This window comes from Pogona vitticeps, chromosome 7 (assembly GCF_051106095.1).
Source record: "Pogona vitticeps strain Pit_001003342236 chromosome 7, PviZW2.1, whole genome shotgun sequence".
Classification (NCBI taxonomy): domain Eukaryota; kingdom Metazoa; phylum Chordata; class Lepidosauria; order Squamata; family Agamidae; genus Pogona; species Pogona vitticeps.
The window spans coordinates 7,156,428-7,171,439 of record NC_135789.1 but is presented as its reverse complement, the minus strand read 5'-3'; the positions used below and the strand labels follow the sequence as shown (position 1 = coordinate 7,171,439).

At 39.6% G+C, this 15,012-nt stretch overlaps 1 protein-coding gene across 3 annotated transcripts in view; it reads left to right on the top strand.

Annotated features, from left to right (window-relative positions):
• Positions 1-15,012, top strand: part of MEGF6 (multiple EGF like domains 6) — a 139,534-nt gene that overhangs the window by 78,970 nt on the left and 45,552 nt on the right. For all 3 annotated transcript variants that reach the window (XM_078379111.1, XM_072977674.2, XM_072977675.2), the window contains 9 exons: positions 88-225; positions 2,478-2,600; positions 3,556-3,678; positions 4,308-4,472; positions 5,188-5,319; positions 6,440-6,568; positions 13,239-13,367; positions 13,512-13,646; positions 14,583-14,717. In XM_078379111.1, coding sequence (XP_078235237.1) covers positions 88-225; positions 2,478-2,600; positions 3,556-3,678; positions 4,308-4,472; positions 5,188-5,319; positions 6,440-6,568; positions 13,239-13,367; positions 13,512-13,646; positions 14,583-14,717 — 1,209 coding nt within the window. The remainder of the gene's footprint in view (positions 1-87; positions 226-2,477; positions 2,601-3,555; positions 3,679-4,307; positions 4,473-5,187; positions 5,320-6,439; positions 6,569-13,238; positions 13,368-13,511; positions 13,647-14,582; positions 14,718-15,012) is intronic.

The window sequence follows — 15,012 nt, the reverse complement described above, 5'->3', positions numbered from 1 at the left end:
TGGGCAATCCCATGCTTTTGAAATGTGCAGTGTACTCTTGGGTTGATGCTGGACCCCGGACACGTTTTTTCCCTCTTGCCATTTCAGGGATTGACATGGAAATTGTCAACAGTTGTGAGACCAACAACGGAGGCTGTTCCCATCTTTGCCATCACACCAGCTCCGGCCCCGTGTGCAGCTGCAACGTGGGATACCAGCTGGACAGAGACAAGAAAACCTGTGTTGGTAATTGAAGAAGTGAACGGAAAACATTTGCAGTGAAGGGAGGGGAAGGTCCACCTTTGGCTCAGCCTGGTTTAGTTATACTTGGAGCAAACCCACTGAAACCAATGGGATACCAAGTCTCTGAGGTCTGGATCCTCTTGTGAGACACAACGAGAGAAGACCTGTTTGACTTCATGGGGTTTCCATGAATGTTTCTCCACATTTAGCAAGTGATTTGGTATGTCTACTCTAGATAAAATCATAGAATAATGGAGTTGGGAGGGGTCCATAAGGCCATAAAATGTCCAACTCCCTGCTCCGTGTAGGAATCCAAATCAAAGCAGATCGGACAGAGGGTGGTCCAGTTTTCTCTTGAAGACTTCCAGGGTTGGAGCACTCGCCACCTCTTGAGGTCCTGGGTTCCGTTGTCGTACTGCTCTAACAGTCACAAAGTTTTTCTTGATATTCAGCCTGAATTTGGCTTCCTTTAGCTTGATTCTATGATGACGTGCCCTGCGCTCTGGGAGGATCGGGAACAGATCCTGCTCCTCCTCTATAGGACTCCCTTTCAAATATTTGAAAAATTCTATCTCATCTCCCTTTAGTCTTTTCTCAAGACTCTAGTTGAGTCTACCCGTTGAATTTAGGCGAAAGCCTGAACCCAACCCATCGAGGTCAATTTCTAATGGTGCTGTTTCTGGAGTTCTGCATTTTTGCTTTGCTAGAATCACTGTGGAATAGAATCTGAGCCTGTTGTCTTCTGAAGCCACTGGCCACACTATGTGGGGAATTCTGGGCATTGTAGTCCAAAAACCACAAAGCTGCCCACCACTAATTACACGCCCTCCCGGATCTCACCCTTTGATCTTTGCGCCACCTTCCACGTGATCCATGACGCTATAGGAATGATTGGCAAAAGCACGGGAGCCATCTGAAAACAATCTCTGAAACTCCGAGCCCCATCTGGTTATAAGCTGTCTGCTCTATACAGATGGGCTTGTATAAAATGAAATCTAGCGGGCCTGTGCCCATAAATGCTCCGACAGCATATCTCTGGGTTTCATTTTATGTCGCTCCATATTGCATCCCGTTCTGGCAATTAACTTAATCAGAAAATCTCTGCACATCTCACCAACCAGGCGTTCCTGGATGGAGAACCAACTTCATGAAACGTCTGTGTTTATGTGCATGATAACATGCCCGAGTCTAGATCTGCCTCGGGGTTCCTGCCGGGAGCAGTTGGGTGATCTTTAGGAGATTATTAAATGCAATCGTGTTGGTATCCTTGCTCTCTTTGAGTTTATCACCCATGATTGCTTTTTTTCCTCCCCTTTCTTGTTCCCGAGAGCCATTGCTCTGGATGGTTCCCCTTCATTTCTCATTCCTTAATACATAAGATTGGGCACTGGCCTCTTAGAAAACTCTTCCAATGGATTCAAAGACCCAATCGGCTTGAGTGGGTGGGTGTTGAAGGGGGGAGAGGAAGACATCAGACAGGGATTATGCAAGTGAATGATCTAAAGCAGTGGTTCTCAGCCTTGGATCCCCAGAGGTTCTTGGACTACAACTCCCAGAAATCCAGGCCAGCACAGCTGGTGGTGAAGGCTTCTGGGAGTTGCAGTCCAAAAACACCTGAGTAACAAAGGTTAAGAACCACTGGTCTAAAGGAAGGACATCTGGGCTTAGCTTGGTGGCATCTGTAAGATGTAGTGCGAAGCCAGAACTTTGCTCCCGTGTCAGTGCTTTCTGGGAGCAAATTGTAAACTCCTCCACTGCACCAACAGCGGCATCCAGCTTCTGAAGGCTTACGTCTTTACTCCCGATTTTACATCCTATCCCATTTCCAAATGTCGGGCCCGTCGGTTCAAAAAGAGAGAAGGAAAAAGTTCTAGCCATTTTGGTGTTCAAGCCAATGGAAAGGCTGGCCATCCGAGTTTTGGAATCTAGAGCATAGTTCATATTGGCCAAGACCTGGGTCGCCACCGATCAAAACATCATCCACCCCAAAGTGCTTCCGAATCAAATTGTGTTGGTTCCCACCACCACCCTTGTCATCCTTTTTCACTGCTCGGCATTCAGACCCATATGTAGTAATTAGGAATCTTATAGTATGGACAATCTTGGGTTTGATCTCCTTATTTATACTGGATGATCTTCTCTGTTTCCTTCTTAGCTCTCCTTCTGAGTCGCATTCTTCTGATTACTTGGTTGCTGAGTCATGAGCTTGGCCAACCCATTTCCTCTTCTCCCAACCCATACATTTCTTTCTCCAGATGCCGATGAGTGTGCAGCCGGTTCTCACTGCTGCCAACAGGAATGTTATAACTACCCGGGAGGCTACGAGTGCATTTGCTACGCCGGCTACCGGCTCAACACAGATGGCTGCAGCTGTGAGGGCAAGTAGAAATTCTGGTCTGTGTTCCCAACCCAGAAGAAGTTGGATCAATGGGATTCAAACTCATTCAGGAAAGAAAGGACACTGTATGGTCTTCGCAGAGAATCCAGAAACACTGATGGTGTTTTATTCCCCGTTAAAACCAGGAGAGCTTGGGGGTCTAATAGGACCCTCCTTCAAGCTAGCCATTGCAGAAGAAGAGACCTGTAGGATTCAGAAATTCCCCTGCTTGTAATATTTTAGTGGTTCAATTAGAGTATTGCATGCCCTTCTTTTGCATCTGAATTGGGTCTCATATTAAGTCCCCTTCTAGGAAATTAATTAAACTAGAGGGAACCCACTGATTCAGTGGGACTTACAGAAGTCCCGCTCATATGAGACCATTCAGCAGTTGACCTACGGGGTCTTCTTTAGCTGGGCTCAACAGTTGGACTTTGGCAATCCAGTTTATGGGCAACCCTTTTCGAGGTTTGCTAGGCAGAAAATTCTCAGAAGGGGTATCCCCTTCCCTTCTTCTGGGAGGGATCCCTGGGACTGCACAGCTTGCCCAAGGTCACCCAGGCTGGCTCTTTTCCTGGGAGGTGCAGTGGGGAATCGAACTCCCAACTTGAGATGGGCGCGAACCAAAAAACTGGTGGTTCGTTGTGGTTCGTGGCTACCCACAAACCACAAAGTATCATGACCGCCCCCCCCCAAGAATCCCTGAACCGAAAACCATGAACCAAACCACAAACCAGCCGAGTTCGTGGTTCAGTTCGTGCCCATCACCAGCCCAGTTCGTAGTTCGGTTCGTGCCCATCTCTACTTCCAACCTTGGGCTCTGCGCCCGAGATACCTAAACCACTGGGCTATCCAGCTGTGTGTTGCAAGATGAAGCCCGTTGGATTTGGGAAGAAACTCTTCAAGCTTTGTAGATTGAAATACTCTCTGTTTTCACCCTTTTTTTACTTTAAAAGATGTGGACGAGTGCTCTTCAGACAACGGAGGGTGCGAGCAGTTCTGCCAGAACGTGGTGGGCTCCTTTCACTGCAGTTGCCAGATTGGCTACAAACTAGACGAAGACCGAAAGAGCTGTGTTTGTAAGTGCTGGTTTCTCTGCCTTCCCCGAGATTCCTAGCTCTTAAGAAATTTTATGCCTGTCAGTTATTTAGATTCAGGCCTCGTTCCATCATCCAAGTGGGTTAGAAAAGAATGTGTCTGCTCTAGCAGATCAACGTGGAAGCAAAAATCAAGCAAGCAGAGATGCTAAAACTCACAAAACAGTCAGAACAGAATATTTTTTCATGTTCAATGTAATGTAATTACTTTATTATGGTCAGAGACCAGCATCATTATGTTGACATTTCCCTTCTTTGTTCTAAGGGGGACTACAGAGGGAAAGGTATAAACAGTCTGTCTTGCCTCATGAAAGTTAAGAAAGATTCAAGTGGTAAATGTTAGGGATGTCTATTCCCCTGCCTGTCTGCTTCAAAGCAGCACTGTTTTTATGCTTATTTCTCTTTTCCCGACTTTTTCCCAGTCAGCAGCAAAAGATCTGGTCATTTTCTCAACGCAGTCACTAGGAAGGGAGTGAGTGAAGGACGTAAATAGGGCAACTCCTGCTTGAGTCCTTCTTAAAAGGGCAATGCATTCACTGGGTCATTAATGGTGCTGGGCCTCTTCCTACTCATTTCTTGAATGTCATTGGGAATCTGCGGTCTTTCCACAGTACTTGAGGACCCCGTGGAAGCCCTCGATGGAAGACGCCCTGTCATCCGTCCGCTCCCTCACGTGGCTGTCCTCCGGGAGGAATTCACCCAGTTATTTGAGGAAGAGTATGATGAGGAAGAGGAGGCAGAAGCAAGAGGGGAGCACACTTTGTCTGAAAAATTCAGTAAGCTCCAATGAAATTTTGCCAGGAAATGTCGAAGCACATCATTTCTCCTTACACAAGTGGTCCTGTTAAACGTTCTACCTATTTGCCCTCAAAAGTGTTCACTTTCCCCCATCTCACTCTTTTAAAAAGACTTTCCAGCCATCATTTTCCATTCCTACTGAGCATGCTCAAGCCTGCTTTCTGTTCCTTCTGAGCATGCTCAATCTATACTCCCTTCCTTTTGAGTATGCTCGGCTTATATTCCATTCCTATGGGTAGTGCTCAAGCCAAATGAGTCTGGTTTGATTGTCCCACCCCAGGGTTTTTGTTTGTTTGTTTTTTAGATGGGTTCTTATGCAAATCCTTGAGTTCCCCGTATTTTCTGATATTTTCCTCTTGCTCTTGTTTGTTTCTCCGTTTCCTCGGTTTGACTTCATTCTTCATGGCTTTCACCTCCCATGTTTGCTGCTGGAAGCAATAAAGTGCAGTGTAGCAAAACGTAGATCTTCGATACATTTGTCTCCCCTCCACAAATATTAACCTTCCTCTTTCTTCTTCCTGATTGGATTGATTTGCTTGCTTTATTGCCATCCTGCAGAAGAGTCTTGCTAAGTCGAAAGACTGGCATAGCCACTCCCTGACATTTTTGGGAGTCTCCCCCAAGATGTTGGCCAACTTTTCTCTTAATGGCAGTTCTCTGAACCACTCCTTCTGACCTCTTTCCTTGTTGCAGTCTGCCTGGATGACGCCTTCGGCCATGACTGCAGCTTGACTTGTGACGACTGCCAAAACGGAGGGGTCTGTAATGAGGACCAGACGGGCTGCGCTTGCCCGGATGGCTGGAGCGGGATCCTTTGCAACCAAAGTAAGTTGGGTTGGAGCAATGGATGACCCACCAAACGGTGGTCCCCATGTTTTTTTGACTGGTCAGAGTGGCTCTTTCCACAATGCCATTAAATCGGTGGGTAGATGATCTGATGGATCCCAACCCACCAGATCCCCCCAGGCTGTGCTGCTCTGGGTAGCCAGAGTCCTGCAGGTCACCTACTAGAGGTTGGGCCTTCTTTGTTGTGGCTCCAACATGGTGAAATCTGCTCTACGGCAGAGCGACACCTTGTCTTCTTCCTGTTAGTATTCAGAAGCCAACTTAAAACATTGCCCTTTAGAGAGGCCTTTCATACCAACCCTACAGGAGTCGCATCTCTAGCCCTATTGTTTTATTGAGAATTAGTTGGTGGTTTCAAGTTGGGTTTTTTTGTGGGGGGTTTTTTGGCTTAACATTTTAACTTTTTAGTATGCATAATATGTGTCATTTACTACTGTTGTAAACTGTCCAGAGTAGTGCATCGCATTAAAGGGGTAGCACAGAAGTCAAATCACATAAGGCATGTCACATAATCAGTCAGTCAGTCTGCCTGTCACATAATCAATCAGTCTGTCTGTCTGTCACATAATCAGTCAGTCAGTCTGTCTGTCTGTCACATAATCAGTCAATCAGTCTGTCTGTCACATAATCAGTCAGTCAGCAGAGTAATGGGAAAAGACCAATCCAGCTGGTTTAGAAGAGCATCTGCATTTCCCAGTTAGACCCCATGGCCTGCCTTTTGCTCTGTTGACGTTGGCCCCAAGCTGGTCAGGCAAAGCCTACAATAAAATTGCCTGAATGCCACCATCGTATTCGCTATCCATCCTCTAGAGACTCTAATCTTAAAGTCGAGCCTTTTGCTTGTGCATCTCTTGGCAACAGATCAGAGCCTCCACACTCAAGGCAGAATTGGCAGACCTTTCACCAGCAAATTGGAAAGGCTGTTTGCTTTGGGAGATTAATTGAACCCTGGAAGGCAGGGACGGGAACCGCTGGGTTTCTGTCTCCACTGCCGGTTGTCTGGATGGAAAGGGGAAACAAGGGTCTCCAGAGGCTTGTGTCATTCTTGTTCACACACCCGTGCTTTGCTTCCTCCCCTCTCTTGCTTCCCCTCTTACAGCTTGTCCAGAAGGGACGTTTGGTAAGAACTGCAGTTCTGCGTGTCTTTGCCAAAATGGAGGGACATGCGACCCGGTGACAGGAGCCTGCCGTTGTCCACCTGGTGTAAGCGGAGAGCAGTGTGAAGATGGTAAGGCTGAAAATTTTTTTTCCTGCTGTGACTTTAAACAGAGGTCCATGATCTCCAGTGAGCTTGGCTATGGAACAGTTGCAGAGTTTGGAATTTCTGGTCAAATTACCTTTCTGTTATGCCTTAGAATGGTTCACCAATTACGGTTGGGAAGAGATCAGCAAGAAATGCAACGACTGACCGTGACAGTTGAAAACAGAGGGAAAGAGCAGGGAGGCAGAATTCTCTTTGAATTCAGAGGCAGAAAGGAATGATTGGTCACTGCTGGATAGAAACTGATAAAATTAGGGCACAAAACCCAAATTTTAATGCAGTGAATTACATGTAAGAAATTTGTAAACCTTTGTAAATTTTACAAAATTGTAAAGATTTGTAAATTTTACAAATTTGTAAAGATTTGTAAATTGTACAAATTTGTAAAGATTTGTAAATTGTACAAATTTGTAAAGATTTGTAAATTTTACAAATTTGTAAAGATTTGTAAATTTGTAAATAATCTTGTCTTTGATGTGAAAGAATGTCTTGTAAGTTGAGATATGATTCCAGAAATGGTTGTGTCAGGCCTATATTCAAATATATCTGGCTTCAAAAGACTTTCAAGATGGCCCACCGTAGAAACTGATAAAAATGAGGGCACAAAACCCGAATTTCAATGTAGTGAATTACATGTAAGAAATGTGTAAAGATTTGTAAATTGTACAAATTTGTAAAGATTTGTAAATTGTACAGATTTGTAAAGATTTGTAAATTGTACAAATTTGTAAAGATTTATAAATTGTAAAAATTTGTAAAGATTTGTAAACTGTACAAATTTGTAAGACTTTGTAAATTTTACAAATTTGTAAAGATTTATAAATTTGTAAATCATCTTGTCTTTGGTGTAAAAGAAGGTCTTGTAAGTTGAGATATGCTTCCAGAAATGGTTAACCAGTGAATAAATAAACATAGTAGCTACCTCTATTAGTGTCAAGCCTATATTCAAATATATCTGGCTTCAAAAGACTTTCAAGATGGCCCACAGTAGAAACTGATAAAAATGAGGGCACAAAACCTGAATTTCAATGTAGTGAATTACATGTAAGAAATGTGTAAACCTTTGTAAATTTTACAAATTTGTAAATATTTGTAAATTTTACAAATTTGTAAAGATGTGTAAATTTGTAAATCATCTTTTCTTTGGTGTGAAAGAATGTCTTGTAAGTTGAGATATGGTTCCAGAAATGGTTAACCAGTGTATAAACAAAGATAGTAGCCACCTCTATTTGTGTCAGGCCTATATTCAAATACATCTGGCTTCAAAAGACTTTCAAGATGGCCAAAGTAGAAACTGATAAAAATGAGGGCACAAAACCCGAATTTCAATGTAGTGAATTACATGTAGGAAATCTGTAAACCTTTGTAAATTCTACAAATTTGTAAAGATTTGTAAATTGTACAAATTTGCAAAGATTTGGAAATTGTGCAAATTTGCAAAGATTTCTAAATTGTGGAAATTTGTAAAGATTTGTAAATTGTACAGATTTGTAAAGATTTGTAAATTGTACAAATTTGCAAAGGTTTGGAAATTGTGCAAATTTGAAAAGATTTCTAAATTGTGGAAATTTGTAAAGATTTGTAAATTGTGCAAATTTGCAAAGATTTCTAAATTGTGGAAATTTGTAAAGATTTGTAAATTGTACAGATTTGTAAAGATTTGTAAATTGTGCAAATTTGCAGATTTGTAAACTGTGCAAATTTGCAAAGATTTGTAAATTGTGCAAATTTGTAATGATTTGTAAATTGTGCAAATTTGTAAAGATTTGTAAATTTTACAAATTTGTAAAGACTTGTAAATTTCTAAATCATCTTGTCTTTTGTGTGAAATAATGTCTTGTAAGTTGAGATATGGTTCCAGAAATGGTTAACCAGTGAATAAACATAGTAGCCACCTCTATTTGTGTCAGGACTATATTCAAATATATATGGCTTCAAAAGACTTTCAAGATGGCCCACAGTAGAAACTGATAAAAATGAGGGCACAAAACCCATATTTCAATGTAGTAAATTACATGTAAGAAATGTGAAAAGATTTATAAAATTGTACAAATTTGTAAAGATTTGTACATTGTACAAATTTGTAAAGATTTCTACATAGTACAAATCTGTAAACATTTGTAAATTGTACAAATTTGTAAAAATTTGTAAATTGTGCAAATTTGCAAAGATTTGTAAATTGTGCAAATTTGTAAAGATTTGTAAATTGTACAAATTTGTAAAGATTTGTAAATTTGTAAATCATCTTGTCTTTGGTGTAAAAGAAGGTCTTGTAAGTTGAGATATGCTTCCAGAAATGGTTAACCAGTGAATAAATAAACATAGTAGTCACCTGTATTTGTTTCAGGCCTATATTCAAATATATCTGGATTCAAAAGACTTTGAAGATGGCCCACAGTAGAAACTGATAAAGATGAGGACACAAAACCCATATTTCAATGTAGTAAATTACATGTAAGAATGTGTAAAGATTTGTAAATTTTAGAAATTTGTAAAGATTTGTAAATTGTACAAATTTGCAAAGATTTGTAAATTGTACAAATTTGCAGAGATTTGTAAATTGTGCAAATTTGCAAAGATTTGTAAATTGTGCAAATTTGTAAAGATTTGTAAATTGTGCAAATTTGTAAAGATTTGTAAATTGTACAAATTTGTAAAGATTTGTAAATTTGTAAATCATCTTGTCTTTGGTGTAAAAGAAGGTCTTGTAAGTTGAGATATGCTTCCAGAAATGGTTAACCAGTGAATAAATAAACATAGTAGCCACCTCTATTCATTTCAGGCCTATATTCAAATATATCTGGCTTCAAAAGACTTTGAAGATGGCCCACAGTAGAAACTGATAAAAATGAGGGCACAAAACCCATATTTCAATGTAGTAAATTACATGTAAGAATGTGTAAAGATTTGTAAATTTTAGAAATTTGTAAAGATTTGTAAATTGTACAAATTTGCAAAGATTTGTAAATTGTACAAATTTGCAAAGATTTGTAAATTGTGCAAATTTGCAAAGATTTGTAAATTGTACAAATTTGTAAAGATTTGTAAATTTGTAAATCGTCTTTGGTGTGAAATAATATCTAGTAAGTTGAGATATGCTTCCAGAAATGGTTAACCAGTGAATAAATAAACATAGTAGCCACCTCTATTCATTTCAGGCCTATATTCAAATATATCTGGCTTCAAAAGACTTTGAAGATGGCCCACAGTAGAAACTGATAAAAATGAGGGCACAAAACCCATATTTCAATGTAGTAAATTACATGTAAGAATGTGTAAAGATTTGTAAATTTTAGAAATTTGTAAAGATTTGTAAATTGTACAAATTTGCAAAGATTTGTAAATTGTGCAAATTTGCAAAGATTTGTAAATTGTGCAAATTTGCAAAGATTTGTAAATTGTGCAAATTTGTAAAGATTTGTAAATTGTACAAATTTGTAAAGATTTGTAAATTTGTAAATCATCTTGTCTTTAGTGTAAAAGAAGGTCTTGTAAGTTGAGATATGCTTCCAGAAATGGTTAACCAATGAATAAATAAACATAGTAGCCACCTTTATATGTTTCAGGCCTATATTCAAATATATCTGCCTTCAAAAGACTTTCAAGATGGCCCACAGTAGAAACTGATAAAAATGAGGGCACAAAACCTTACATGTAAGAAATCTGTAAAGATTTGTAAATTTTATAAATTTGTAAAGATTTGTAAATTGTACAAATTTGCAAAGATTTGTAAATTGTGCAAATTTGCAAAGATTTGTAAATTGTGCAAATTTACAAAGATTTGTAAATTGTGCAAATTTGCAAAGATTTGTAAATTGTACAAATTTGTAAAGATTTGTAAATTGTGCAAATTTGCAAATAATTGTAAATTTGTAAATCATCTTGTCTTTAGTGTAAAAGAAGGTCTTGTAAGTTGAGATATGCTTCCAGAAATGGTTAACCAGTGAATAAATAAACATAGTAGTCACCTGTATTTGTTTCAGGCCTATATTCAAATATATCTGGCTTCAAAAGACTTTCAAGATGGCCCACAGTAGAAACTGATAAAAATTAGGGCACAAAACCCATATTTCAATGTAGTAAATTACATGTAAGAAATGTGTAAAGTTTTATAATTTACAAATTTGTAAAGATTTGTACATTGTACAAATTTGCAAAGATTTGTAAATTGTGCAAATTTGCAGAGATTTGTAAATTGTGCAAATTTGCAAAGATTTGTAAATTGTGCATATTTGCACAGATTTGTAAATTGTGCAAATTTGTAAAGATTTGTAAATTTGTAAATCATCTTGTCTTTAGTGTAAAAGAAGGTCTTGTAAGTTGAGATATGCTTCCAGAAATGGTTAACCAGTGAATAAATAAACATAGTAGCCACCTTTATTTGTTTCAGGCCTATATTCAAATATATCTGCCTTCAAAAGACTTTCAAGATGGCCCACAGTAGAAACTGATAAAAATGAGGGCACAAAACCTTACATGTAAGAAATCTGTAAAGATTTGTAAATTTTATAAATTTGTAAAGATTTGTAAATTGTACAAATTTGCAAAGATTTGTAAATTGTGCAAATTTGCAAAGATTTGTAAATTGTGCAAATTTACAAAGATTTGTAAATTGTGCAAATTTGCAAAGATTTGTAAATTGTACAAATTTGTAAAGATTTGTAAATTGTGCAAATTTGCAAATAATTGTAAATTTGTAAATCATCTTGTCTTTAGTGTAAAAGAAGGTCTTGTAAGTTGAGATATGCTTCCAGAAATGGTTAACCAGTGAATAAATAAACATAGTAGTCACCTGTATTTGTTTCAGGCCTATATTCAAATATATCTGGCTTCAAAAGACTTTCAAGATGGCCCACAGTAGAAACTGATAAAAATTAGGGCACAAAACCCATATTTCAATGTAGTAAATTACATGTAAGAAATGTGTAAAGTTTTATAATTTACAAATTTGTAAAGATTTGTACATTGTACAAATTTGCAAAGATTTGTAAATTGTGCAAATTTGCAGAGATTTGTAAATTGTGCAAATTTGCAAAGATTTGTAAATTGTGCATATTTGCACAGATTTGTAAATTGTGCAAATTTGTAAAGATTTGTAAATTTGTAAATCATCTTGTCTTTAGTGTAAAAGAAGGTCTTGTAAGTTGAGATATGCTTCCAGAAATGGTTAACCAGTGAATAAATAAACATAGTAGCCACCTCTATTTATTTCAAGCCTATATTCAAATATATCTGGCTTCAAAAGACTTTCAAGATGGCCCACAGTAGAAACTGATAAAAATGAGGGCACAAAACCCATATTTCAATGTAGTAAATTACATGTAAGAAATGTGTAAAGATTTCTACATTGTACAAATTTGTAAAAATTTGTAAATTGTGCAAATTTGGAAAGATTTGTAAATTGTGCAAATTTGTACAGTTTTATAAATCGTGGAAATTTGTAAAGATTTGTAGACTGTACAAATTTGTAAAGATTTGTAAATTTGTAAATCATCTTGTCTTTGGTGTAAAAGAAGGTCTTGTAAGTTGAGATATGCTTCCAGAAATGGTTAACCAGTGAATAAATAAACATAGTAGCCACCTCTATTCATTTCAGGCCTATATTCAAATATATCTGCCTTCAAAAGACTTTGAAGATGGCCCACAGTAGAAACTGATAAAAATGAGGGCACAAAACCTTACATGTAAGAAATCTGTAAAGATTTGTAAATTTTATAAATTTGTAAAGATTTGTAAATTGTACAAATTTGCAAAGATTTGTAAATTGTGCAAATTTGCAAAGATTTGTCAATTGCACAAATTTGCAAAGATTTGTAAATTGCACAAATTTGCAAAGATTTGTAAATTGTGCAAATTTGTAAAGATTTGTAAATTGTGCAAATTTGTAAAGATTTGTAAATTGCAAATTTGTACAGATTTGTAAATTTTACCAATGTGTAAAGATTTGTAAATTTGTAAATCATCTTGTCTTTGGTGTGAAAGATGGTCTTGTAAGTTGAGATATGCTTCCAGAAATGATTAACCAGTGAATAAATAAAGATAGTAGCCACCTCTATTTGTGTCAGGCCTATATTCAAATATATCTGGCTTCAAAAGACTTTCAAGATGGCCCACAGTAGATTCTGTTATCCAGAATGTTGATTTCAGAGTTGTAGAGCATTCCATCACACATTTTGATACTTTTAAAAAGGATTTTGACACCCAAAGAATTTATGTCAATCTTTGCAGGCCTTCAGGAATGATCGTTTCCACCTTCCTCGAATAATGCACCCTTCCCAAAACCAAACCAGAAATTGTATGTGCAGGAATCCAGTACAAATGATATCTGCCAGGTGGTTGTATACATTTCCTCTTGAAGGCCTCCAGCATTGGAGGGCTTACCACCTCTCGCGGTCAGGGGTTCCATTGTTGTACTGCTCTAACAGTTGAGAAGTTTTTCCTAATTTTCAACTTCAATCTGGCTTTCTGCTGCTTGAGCCCATAGTTACATGTCCTGCACTCTGGGATGACTGAGAACAGGTCCTGCCCTTCCTCTGTAGGATGACCTTTTAAATCTTTGGAAGGTACTATTCTATCTCCCCTCTGCCTCCTTTTCTCTGGAAACCAACCTGATGGAGACCGCCTTGTGTTTCCCCAGGTTGCCCCAAAGGGTTCTTTGGGAAGCATTGCCGGAAGAAATGCAACTGTGCCAATCGAGGGCGCTGCCACCGGATTTATGGAGCTTGCCTATGTGAGCCAGGCTTGTACGGACGATATTGTCACCTTGGTGAGTCAGATCTTCCATGGCGGATGTCAAGAGAACCCCGGAAATCTCTCCCCACCCATGACATTTGCCTCGTTGTTCACGTGATTGTTCTCTTGTCCTTCCCTGTTCAATCCCGATCTCTCCTCTTCCACCCACCCCAACTAGCTTGCCCCAAGTGGGCGTATGGCATGGGCTGCTCCGAGGAATGCCAGTGTGTGGAACCCAACACCCAAGACTGTGACAAGAAGGACGGCACCTGCGTGTGTAAACCTGGTTACTCTGGCCAAAAGTGCCAAACGGGTGAGTTGTGGGTTTGTGCGGGATGCCTCGGCGTGAGGGCTTCGGGTCCTGTGAGCCAACCCATAAAGCCGCCACTGGTAAGACACAACCCAGTAGTAAGTCATCACTAGAGTAAGCCCACTGAATAAAGGGAACCTATAGAGGAATTGACTCGCCACATCCCCACTGACTCAATGGGCCTACTCCGGCGGTGACTTACTGCTGGATGTCACCCACAGAGTCCAAAACATTTAAAAAATTCCGAAGCTTGGTGGTGTTCACATGGGTTGGCACCCACACCCCTGTCCCGCAGGGGGGGTCTTCTCTGCACAGCTTGGGAATAACACTTTATTTCTCTTTAAGTCCCTCTTTCTGGGGTGGGAAACCTGTGAGGTTCAAATCATCATCATTACCTGCCGTTAAGTAGGTTCCGTCAGGGTTTACCCTGGGCTTTGTAGGTATAGAGCGCTCGGAAGTATTTTACCCTTCCCTTCCTTTTGGGGGCGCTCTGGGACCTCCACCATTTGCCCAAAGTCACACAGGCTGGCTCTTCTCCCAGAGGAACAGGGGGAGGATCGAACTCGCAACTTTCGGCTCCGTGACTGGATACCTCAACCACTGAGCTAGCTAGCTAGATATTCTAGGGCGGCAATGAGAAATAAGAAGCCAAAGTCTGGCACCTGTTTGTAATATTTTAGTGGTTCGATTAGAGTATTGCATACCCTTCTTTTGCATCTGAATTGGGTCTCGTATTAATTCCCCTTCTAGGAAATTAATTAAACTAAATTAAATTAATTAAATGAGGGTCACCACAGTTGCTCTCTACCGTTCTGACACGGTCAGGAATAAATCAAGACACAACTGCCCTCAGGGGATGTTGACCATCACAAAATTGACCCCCTTCCCTCCTGGTTGTGTTGGTTGTCTAGCTTGACCCCGTTCTCTCTTGTTTTTCAGAATGTGATCCGGGCTATTACGGTCCCGGGTGCCGGAGCAGGTGCAGTTGCCCCGCCGGAGTGCTGTGTGATCATGTGACTGGTGAATGTCAGCAGCATTGCCCCCAGGGGTACCATGGGGAGAACTGCACCGAAGGTGAGACCGGCGTGGGTGGTGAAATGCAGACTCGGGCGGCGTGTAACTGTCGGTGTGGAGAGTGGAGAGTTTAAGAAGCTGCCTACCTTTCAGTGTTACAGAAATGGGGTTCACAGATGGCTTGCACAGCTAATTGCAGCTAATTGATAAGGGCACAGGGGTGCATGTGATTGAGTGTATGACAAGGACTGAATTGTGCCTGGCACCTCATTGATTAGTCGCAATTAGCTGCAATAACTTACATAGTCCCTTCGTGAATACCAATAAGATTTTAAGCCCAGTTATCTCTTTTGAT